Here is an 11,592-nt window from a genome sequence, read left to right as displayed (position 1 = left end):
ATAATTCTGACACAACCGTTTGGTTTATTTAATATAGATCAAGTAATTGTAAAATCATTAAATAGTAACATAAATTGGACTGACTTTATATAATACTAGCTGAACCGTCGGATTTACATGCGCAAAATTTATAAAACACAAACTTCCAACCCCCGTTTTAGGGGTGGGGTTTCGCAAATTTTTAGCGGATGTCTACAGCCTATAAAGAGCCTACCAGCCTAATTTCAAAGTTTGTACGTGTTATAGTTTCCGAGATTTCGTGATTAATCAGTGAGTGGTATTTCGCTTTTTAAATATATAATTTTCGTTATTTAAATAAGTTAAATATTTTTTTTTATTTTTTATTTTACTTATTTAAATAACGAAAATTATATACCAGCAACATCTCACCGCTGTTCTCCATCTCCTTTTGAATATACTGATCCTTTCAGCTCATTAGCCGAAGAACAAGGAAATTATATTCGTTAACAATACATTAGAATAAATTATCAAATTTCCAAACTCGCAGCTTTTACTAATTACGTAACTTAAATAATTATCTTAAAACATAATGAATAAATTGAAAGCATTATTGACTTTAAATAGCAATAATTATATAATAGGCTAATCGCATGAATACAATCTAATTGTTATTGTTAGATTTCTATTATTATGTCTTAATATACAAGATAATACTGGCATACTACTGGCAATACGATTTGCTATGGTTATGTAATTGAAGAGATCAGAGCGCAATGGGGCGTCTAGCAGTACCGTGCAATTGCACACTGCACGATTTGAAGCGTCATTTAATGTTCCGACAGGTTTCCCTAACGGTAGCATAAGTTCAGATTTTTATTCAATACCCAGCCAACACGTTCGAAGGGGCCGTAACCTACTTCCAAAGCTAATTTAATTAAGCAGCGACTGCTTCTAGGCCACCTGGTAAATGTTTGTGGTATCATTTAGTGCATATTGTGGACCTTAAGTTTCTTTCCTCGCGGCCACGTCAGATAAAGAAATTATTGATAAAAAAATCACATTTGGCCAAGATATTAATAATTTTGTTGTCTTGTAATATTGATATCTTGAAATTTTCATAAACTAAATGTATCCTTTTGTCAAATTGTCGTATGGTCATAATAATTAATGAATTGATCTGCCTAAGATTATTTATTACGAACAGAAGTAGCAATATTTATTAAATGGAGAAATAGGTAAGTTTTGTTTTTTTTTGTAATTAGATCCGGTCCTTTTTTATGATTAACTTTCTACGATGAGTAGCTAATTACTACAGGTAAATATTTTATAGTTATTATAGATATTTATGTAATTCATATTTTAACACCACCAATCTCTTTGGTAGGATAAGTTCAAAACGTTTTTCTCAAAAAGTGAGGAGGCTTCGACTTAAGTGGGAAGCCGCTCCTTTTTGATACTAAAAAGTCTCTTCCAATATTTTAAATTTCCAATGATAATTAAAGCCGTTAATCAACTGTTCTAATTAAAATAAATGTGTTCATTGTTATAAATAATCCATTGTTAATCTCCGACGCTTAGGAGCTTGTTTTAAACTTAAAACGGCATAAATGTATTCCATCCTACGTAAATCTTGATGAAATTTTACGTTCTGGGATAATCTTCTAGAGAATTTGAAAAGCGATAAAGTTCAAAATTAAATTCTGATTAATGCTCCTCTTCGATTGAGTTCTTTGAAGATTAGTTTAAAGTGTTTCAGCAAAAGTGTATTTTCAACAGTTTGTTTTAGGTAAACAGCCTTGCAATGGCGGATCGTACTTACCATCACGAAACTAAAGGCACTAAAAAAATATTAGTTGCCGTTTAGTGGTAGAATAAATGATAAGTGGATACTACACATCTAGTGTCACTGCTCTCTCCTAAACAACTCGACCCATTTTGATAAAACTTGAATGCTTTCTTAATTGGGTCTAGCGGTAAGCGACGCTGATTGTGTCATTGGAAATTATTTAAAAAAAAAACTCTTGGCCTTGGCTTAAGGCCTGTAGAAAGCTCTACCACTAAGTGAAATTTATCACATATACACATTTAAAATGTTTAATTTCTCCTTATAAAACAAGTCATGCTCAAGGGCTATATAAAATCGTAACGAAATCATTAGAAACTGTAAACATAATCAATACTAGTCACCTTAAAAAGGAATATCAGGCCTTTAATCAGCAATTGACATTTACAGCCTGTAAACTTTAATTAATAATGGCGACATCAGGCTTATAAAATTGTTATTGTTTTAACTTAGGACGTTGTCATATTAATATTTTGAAAGAAAAACACAAAAGAAGTGTATAAGTCTCAAAAGAAATAAAACAATTTTAAGAATTTCTTTCTAAATGTGAAATAAAGTAGAAGAGAAAATTGAAAACGTTCGTGATATAATCCCACCAAGTTATATTACTTCTTGGTAACATTTTATATTAATGTTTGAACAATTTAATATTTCTAATGTTTTATTATTTGTCATAGCTCAACATGCAGGTGTCATGGGTGAGACACCGGGACATCCACCTTCTGACGGTGGGACGTTACACTTACACAAGTGATCAGAGGTTTCGAGCGATACACCTGCCTCATTCGGAAGATTGGACTTTACAGGTAGGTTTATCAAAAAAATAAAATCTATTAAATATGTCTCGGATTATCCATCTTGATTGATAGTGTATAAGGTTAAATATTAAATGATTTATTTGCCGTATTAGGTGTGTATGTTCAATAAATTACTTATTCCAGCTAAATTTGATAATAGTTTCGCACAACTAATTGAGCTACATTTTTTTTGAATATGTCTTAAGCTAAAATTTTTATAAAATGTCTTAAGTTATAAGTCGTATTTGTATCATAATTAAAGTAATATAACTAACGTATATTTTTACAAATATGGAACTGATGCAAACAAATGTTATATGAAAGTTTTTATTTACACAATAAAAATGTTTATATTGCTTTGAAATTTATTTTAATTTGAAAGATTTAGAGAACATTTTTTTTGGTCAAACGAAATCAATAATAAATTAACTAGTACTATTCAAAATATAATATTGCAGCTGACAATGATTTATATTCAGATATATAAAAATAATAGCATTAATTTATTATCCATTGTTTATATTTTTATGTTATTTAAACAACATTTACTTTCAAAAATATATGATACGATTATTCTTCTTTACCATTTCATTGAAATTTTAAAACTGCTTTTAAATTTTCCGCAATACAAAAGCTTAACATATGAATAATGTTCTTTGTGTGATGTGAAAATAAAATTTTGAATCAAAACGGTTTTTATTTCGTGGAAATTATTAAGTTACATTTTAGTGCTTATAACAATCAAACGAATAAAAATATTGCTTTAATTTTTTAATAGCCGAATTTTTGTAGACTTTCTTAAGAAAGAGATAATTTTTCAAGTAAGAGACTAGAAACTGTATTAAATTTTTTGTGAAGACGAAAAGGTTATGTTTGTTGGCTTAACCTTAGTAACCCCGTCAGCTGTGACCTAATTATTGAGGCTAAGTGTGTCTAAAAATAGAGACAGCGATATGTGAGCCTGTCTGGTAGATTTTTGACAATCAATAACCGAGGGTATTATTTGTATACTGACATGTGAATGTTCTAATTAATTATTTAATAGTATACAGCTGGTTCGGGTTCTGTTATGGCAAGAATTATTCGAGTATCTTTAAATTAGTACGTAAAATAAAGCATTTTATTTTTTTCACATTGTATAATAAAAGATGACTCATCATCATCCTCCTGCCCTTATCCCAATTTTACTTGGGGTCGGCGTAGCATGTCTTCTTCTTGCATACTTCTCTGTCGGACGTCATCTCACAAGTAGCATTCTTTCTAACCATATCGTCTTTCACACAATCCATCCATAGTTTCTTTGGTCGTATAATAAAAGATGGATATTGAATTAAAATTAAATTCACTACGTAATCAAATATTTTAGTTTTAGTATTTCATATTTTGTATAAATAAAGTCTAAACTGACGGAGATCTGCATTACAGTGTCTGAAGAAATCACCATTGACAGAAATAATATTTAATGAATATCGAAAATTTTATAAGTGAGCGATTTAAATATTTTAATGTTAGTCACAGGATCACCTGAGATCGAAGAATCGCTCAAATGAAAAAGGATTCAGTTATAATATAACAGTTAAATTTCGGTATTAGGACACATTATTTCAATCTTGGATTGTAGATATAACATTAATTTCAGCAGTAAGGAAATATCTTAAGAATTTCGAATCAGTCGTCAGGCACGCTGTCGGTCGTAAAAGTCTTCCAAATCCATTTTTCATGTAGCCTACATGCTACCCTGCACAAATAATAAAATAGGGGAAATATAACGATGATGATGATGAATCACGATCATAAAATGCCTTTCATTCTTATTATTATTTTCATTACTTTAAAATAGCGAAACTTTATTTTTTCACATCAACAGTTCCGTAAAGTTAATGCGGTAAAGACATGAAAAAGTCGATAAACCTTTATCACCACTTTACTTAAAACATTAGTATTTTACGTGATCTGTAAGAGATGCCAGTAAATTGTAGTGAAACTAATTCTTTTGTTTATAGACTTTCAAAGATATTTATTATACACATACAAATACTACAGTAAATTAAAAATCGATGCGTCTGAGGTAAATTGGTGATTTTTGTGTTGTGATATACCTAAGTTAAGTAATTTAATAAAGCTGTACACAAACATTAATACAAAATAATATAATAAAATTTTGATACGAAATCAAACATATTTGCAATGATACTTGACACTTAAAGTGGGGGTTATTTTTTGTTATTGTATGTGTATGTGTACGTAAAATGTTTAACGCACACAATTATAAAGAAGATAAAAAATCTAGTAAAATATATGATTCAATTATTGGATATTTTTTTAAGAATTTATTTTGAATCCAGTACTTATAATACTATCAATAATAACAGTCAGAAATTACTAGTGAGATGACGTCCGACAGAGAAGTATGGAAGAAGAAGCCATGCTGCGCCGACCGCAAGTAAAATTGGGATAAGGGCAGGAGGATGATGATGATGATGAATAACAGTCAGAAATTTATCATGAATTACTTTTATGTTTCGACATTTGTTTTTGTTTCAGATAAAATACCCACAACACAGAGATTCTGGTATCTACGAGTGTCAAATTTCAACGACCCCACATATGAGCCATTTTATACACCTAAACGTCGTTGGTAAGTTAACTTTATTTTATTGGTTACAAATCTCATTTTATATTTTGGTGTTGAGATCGCTGAGTGGTTAGAAGGCGTGTCTCTTAACCGACCAACGACTACTGAATTTTCTTTAGGTTAATTTGTGTTTATAATTCATCTTATGATCAGCAGTGAAGGAAAGTATCGTGAGAAAACCTGCATGCGTATAATTAAAGTATTAGGAGTATCCAACGCTCTGTTACTTTGTACAGTTCTGATTCTCATACAGTTCTAGTTTTATCTTTAAACGTTAAACGAGAACACAGTAGCCCATTCCGATGATAAGAAGAATTATAATAACAAAAAAGTTCATGATCTGCATTTTGCATTCATTACATTCACAATTGATACAAATCTAAAATTATCTGTGATATTCATTGCAGATTCTTAAACAAAATGGCGTTTTGAATGCCAGCGAAGTTGTTATCGCAAACTATCAACTTTAATTTTAGTGGAATTAGTAGTATATAAGTAGTTATGTTAAAGAGGTTTCTTTTTTAAATATATGTTAATCATAATCTATTTGTAGTGAATAGTATTATACTACAGCACTCGCAGAGCCATTAGCAAATTGCATTGAACATGTTCTTCTTCCGCCATTAGAATATGCTATATATAGTTGATTGGTTTAATTCAACAATGTTAATAACATCAACTGCAGCTGCATTGATAATCAAGGCATGTAATTTATATTTAATCAAGGCATGTAACTTTACAGTGGCTTATTTATTTATAAAATTTGAATACAATTAAGATATTTTTTTTTATATAAGTTAAAATAAATGTATGTGTATTTTTTTGTCGTTGATTGATTGACGAACAAATGGGCCATTTGATGGTAAGTGGTCATTGACGCCTATTGACATTAGCACCGTAAGAAGTTTAATTGTTCTTTACGTTGCCAATGCGCCCCCACACTTTGGAGCTTAGATATTATGTCCCTTGTGTCTGTAGTTACACTGGCTCATTCTTCAAACCGATTCACAACAATACTAAGTACTGCTGCTTGGTGGTAGAATCTACGATGAACCTAGCCGAACTTACCCAGATGGGCTGGCAGAAAGTGGATCAACCTATCAAGTGGATTTACCATGATTGACATTACCATATAGTACAACACCTATTTTCACATTACATATATATATATATATATATATATATATATATATATATATATATGATATTTAAAAAAGTATATAATTCTAAATATAAACGACTACGTTTTAATTTTCAAGATAACTTGGAAGTCCAATTATGAAGCTCTTCATTTTAGGTCAACTCTGCTTGAGGCAATTAAATTTTCAAACGTCAAAAAAATTGCGATGTAATTTTCAAGGTAAATTTGTATGAAGAATGTTATGCGAAAAAATTCTAAATTTTTTCCGTCCATCATTTATTTTTTTTAAAATTATAATGATCAAAAATATAACAAGAAATCGAAAAAGAACAATTTCTTGTAATATATATATTTTTTAATCTGCATCGAAAGTATGATAGTGGAACATAAATTATGACCCAGCGTTAAAGATTTATTCGTGGTGGCATTTTAAAATTGCAGCGTTTTGCAAAATGTAAATTTTAATTGGACAGTCATTTTCGTTATGCAACTTTTTCTGTAAATTTTATCTGAATTAAATTATTTTATGTGGGACGATCTATTGGAAATGTAGTAACGAAAATCAAGCTTTCAGAACGGATATATTATTTTCGAAATGAAAAAAGAAAAATATTGTAATAAAAGAAATATTGATAAAATTTACATCCAATTGGAATTATACGTGAGTTTTATCTGGTCTGTATGTAATTGTTGTTTAAATTATTGATGATCTATAAAATGGCACTGGACGGGAAAAAAGTCTCTCATAGATATATGAGGATTTAAAAATAAATCGTGTTTAATTTTAGTGTGCGTGATGAGAGTTTGATGAGAATTTGTTGCACACACACTCAAATTTGACCTTGAATGCAACTAAATTGATAAGATTGCATCGCTCGTAGTCTGAACATTACAAAATAACCAACGTAATTGTATAGTACTTTCTCATAGAGCAGTAAGAAATGAATTGAAATATTATAACTGTTAAAGAACAGTATAATCCAGGCCGATAAGCCTGCTTCGAATTATATAAAGGTCCATCAAAAAATAACGATAGAAATAAAATACCTCATAATGTAATTAACTGTTTCACAACTTTTCACAGAAGAAAACTGAAGTATCATAAACCAACATTCAAAGCTGAATTTCGTTAAAAAGTTATTCCAAAGTAAGCCCCGTCACGAGCCTCCTCGAGTTAGTGGGTACTAAAATGTTTACGTTTGAACAAGTTTAATTATGTGCGGCATATTAAAGACACGCACGGTTCAAAGAAAAATATCGTTTCCAAACTTCGTTTTTTATTGACACGCTTAAAGAATCAAATTTAATTTGACACTTTGTTGACATATTGTTTTTTATTATTTATATTTTTATAAAACTTTTGATATTATCAAAAATCTGTTTCATCATTCGTCATTTTACTAAACGAATACCTCACCTTTTTACCAAAATGGTAAAGCTAGAAACGCTAGTAATATTTGTTGTGCAAAGACCACCTCTTCCGTATAAGAGAAGGCTTGCAACTTTGACAACCACGATTGCTTGCAGCTAGCATACGTGTTTTAGATTTCATCCCATACATGTCCTCATGGGATGAATTATAAACACTACTTGCGCATGAAAATTCAATAAAATATATACAAATAACAGTACTCTGTATTGTTGTGTTCCGGTTAGACGGGTGAGTGAGCCAGTGTAATCACAGGCACAAGGGACATAACATCTTAGTTCCCAAGGTTGATGGTGCATAGGTGATGTAAGGAAAGTTTAATATTTCTTACAGCACCTTTGTCTATGGGCGGTGGTGATCACTTACCGTCAGGTGGCCCATATGCTCGTCCGCCAACCAATGCCATAAAAAAGAAAAAAATTAATTGATCTTGTTTGGATTAAAACCCATGAGTTTCAGCCAAAAGCCATATAACGGCCCATCCAACCCTGTTATAAATAGTATTAGGTACGAATGGACAAAATAATATAATTTAACTGTTATATTAATATTTTGTAAGCCTATTAAAGGTAAATCAAAGTTAAGTCTATAAATTATGATATGGTCAAAGGCAGTTACACTTTATAAATTTGACGTTGAACTTGCATGACGGTTTATAGCCTTCAGCATTAAAGTACAATGGTGGCGTGTCAGGTCTATTGGAAATTGCAATACGTATAGAGTATTGGCTAGTTAATAAATAATAATTTTCATTTCCAAACAATGGATTCCACTATAAACGCCTTGCAGAAGCAGACACGTAGACATATAAAAGACAAGATAACTCATATCCACAATAATAATAATATGTATTCTTCGTAAACTAATTATGAATCTCGGCTTCGTATATTCACTGGAGCTATTTGTTATCGTGTTTCGATGTCGAGGTAATTAGAGGGACATTGAGTAAGCCAGCGTAATTACAGGCACAAGGGACATAACAATTAATGTCTTACGGGTAACGCATTTGAAATTTATGGCAGATGTAATATCCCTAACGTTGCAGTTCATGGAATGAACAAACTCTTCGCATCTTCAGTAGCCTTTCTCGATATTTGATTTTACTCGTATATCAGATTCCTTAATACTTACATTGTAATCTATGAATAAAAAAAATATTATGATCTAATTTTTTTACAATTAAGATAATGGGTGGATGTTTCTTCAATCACAGCATATTAGCACAAACCACCCCTCCACATACGGGTGAAACTGTGGGCAGAAAGCAGTATTTATATAATACCTTATTATTTGAAATAATATTTAGGTGTGAATGAACTACGAATAATTTTTTACCCGTGGGTATGCCAAATTTATCTATCTTTAAAGAACAATTATTTTAAGCATTTTTATAGCAAGCTTAATTTTGAATTAAGAATTAAAAACGTCAAAAAATATAAACTTCAACGCTATTCAAATTTATAAATTAATATCTTGATGTAAAACATTGCCGACATTAACGATGTTTATCGCTAGGCGTTTATTATTAAGTAATAAAAGTCCGCGGAGGCGACCGCCCGAGAGTATTGTAAAAAACGTCTCCGTTGAAATTAATTTCTTACAACGGCACAGCTTTTTATATTTTCATTATCTCGCGGAATATAGAAGTAACTGGATAGTTGAGAATTATTAGCAGGGGATGTTATACTGTTTGTATGTATATTTAATGTGGAATGATGATTTTTGCAGTATATTTCTGAGATACTAAAAATATCCATATTTTAATGCAAGCCAAAACCTACTCTATTTGATTTGGAAAAAGATTTATTATTTCCTATTACTATTATTTGTGAATCTGTTCGTGTAATTACAAATAGATAAAATACTAAAAATATAAGGCTCTGTAACATGTTAACTGTATTTAACAATCATATGATTATTGTAAGATTTATTAGATAAGCTAAGAGTTTTCAGGTTTCTGACCTATATTAAAATTTCAGAACCAACAACGGAAATAATAGGCGGTCCAGACCTGTATATCGATCGGGGCAGCACTATCAACTTAACATGCGTGGTGCTCTACTCTCCCGAACCGCCCGCCTACATATTCTGGAACCATAACGATGCGGTAAGTTATACTTTAATTATATACACATATATTTATATTTTATACACAAATTTATTAAGAAATATTCGAAATTTGAATTGATTTTTATTTTCTTAATATAAAAATATCATTTGAATCTGAAGTTAATATATACAATCAACCTTTTTTTGTACACAAGTTATGTTTAAATATAGAGTTTCATATATAGATTTGTCAATTTGTGATAAATACAATCGCCGAAGGCCGATGGCGAAAGGCTTGAGAGCACACAATGAATAAACTTTGACGCAAAATATGGACACACGAGAGGTGGCGAGCCATAGCGAGGGATGCCGAGACAAGGCGAGAGTGAGCTCATTCGTGTTCAGCCATTTTCGGGCTACTTCAACTAAAATATGTTAATCGAACTACTAGAGATCTTATTGGTAGCGAAAATTAGACACTTAGGAGAATGTAATTAGTTGTTTTGAAGATCAGAAATATAAGCTTATAGCGTTTTTCTCTTTCAATGATTACCATAATCTAGATGCATCAGGGCAATTGTTTTGATACGATAAATCAATGCTCCCCCCTCAGATTATAAGAAAAAGTAAATAGAAGGGCGTGCGGAACCTTGAAGTAAAGTAACAAAAACGAATACAAATTCCTGGTAGCGCGTTCCTGTTTACAGTTTTGTTAAAACGTCAAAAGCGTCGGCATTTTAATTTTATTTATATTTGACGTTTCCTTTCGCTCTACCGAGAATTTGTAATCACTTTTTATTTTATATCTGCCGTTAGTGCTTCACAACGATGGTTTGCACGCATCATCTGCCTCTTGTTTTATAATCTGAAGCTCGAATAGTTTCCTAAATACGAACATTGGAATATCTAGTCGAGTAGCAATACATACAAGAAATGAATAAAGAATACCGATACCTTGGGATCAGGCCTCGGGTCCAGCCAATACATTTTTATTGAGTTTTTTATGTCGAGAATTTCATAGTAGCAGTCTGTCCGTTGCGGAAGTCTGGGAGATGATATTTCTTAAGCTCCCATGCCACGAAATGCCAGTAAAAACGTTAGGCCTGAAGCAGACCTTATTTTTAATGACAGAGGTAGTGCCTGTCATTAAAAAAATACTATTTCCAATTGAATTTGCCCTTTCAAATAATAATGAGATTGAAGATATAGAAAGCATACTTTTGGTTATGCAAACACTGACGAACTGTAATATGCCGAAGCAAGTTGGAAGGAGATCTATTGTAAATCTCTTGTATTTTTTACACAGATAATAAGCTATGATTCGCCAAGGGGTGGTGTCTCTGTAGTGACAGAGAAAGGTGAAACGACTACCTCATTCCTGCTCATCCAGCAAGCGAGACCCTCAGACTCAGGGAACTATCAGTGTAATCCGAGCAACGCTCAATCCAAGAGCGTCGTGGTACACGTACTGAATGGTGAGTTCCATTTCTCATTACTAAATAAGACAAAGTCTAATTTAACTCGAGACTTAATTTATTCATTTCGAATATAGAATCAAATACTATATCTAATTTATAAATAATTTATGGGCACCTTATAAAATTAAGTTATATAAAGAAGTGTTCCTTATAAAAATGAGTTTATGATAATTATATTTACATATATCGCTATTTATTTATAGTATTTTTTTTTAAACTTTAATATACAGTCAGCTACAAAGCAAAATGTCTCTTCAAA

General features: G+C 31.1%; 1 protein-coding gene across 3 annotated transcripts in view; it reads left to right on the top strand.

The window, feature by feature from the left end:
- LOC113397395 (tyrosine-protein phosphatase Lar-like) overlaps positions 1–11,592 on the top strand; it is a 109,916-nt gene that overhangs the window by 96,169 nt on the left and 2,155 nt on the right. For all 3 annotated transcript variants that reach the window (XM_026635715.2, XM_026635714.2, XM_026635713.2), the window contains exons 4-7: positions 2,482–2,610; positions 5,146–5,239; positions 9,786–9,913; positions 11,162–11,330. In XM_026635715.2, the coding sequence (XP_026491500.1) occupies positions 2,482–2,610; positions 5,146–5,239; positions 9,786–9,913; positions 11,162–11,330 (520 nt within the window). The remainder of the gene's footprint in view (positions 1–2,481; positions 2,611–5,145; positions 5,240–9,785; positions 9,914–11,161; positions 11,331–11,592) is intronic.

The sequence above is a fragment of the Vanessa tameamea genome, chromosome 3, assembly GCF_037043105.1.
Source record: "Vanessa tameamea isolate UH-Manoa-2023 chromosome 3, ilVanTame1 primary haplotype, whole genome shotgun sequence".
NCBI lineage: Eukaryota > Metazoa > Arthropoda > Insecta > Lepidoptera > Nymphalidae > Vanessa > Vanessa tameamea.
Note: the sequence above shows the minus strand (reverse complement) of the source record. Positions and strands in the feature narration are given on the sequence as shown.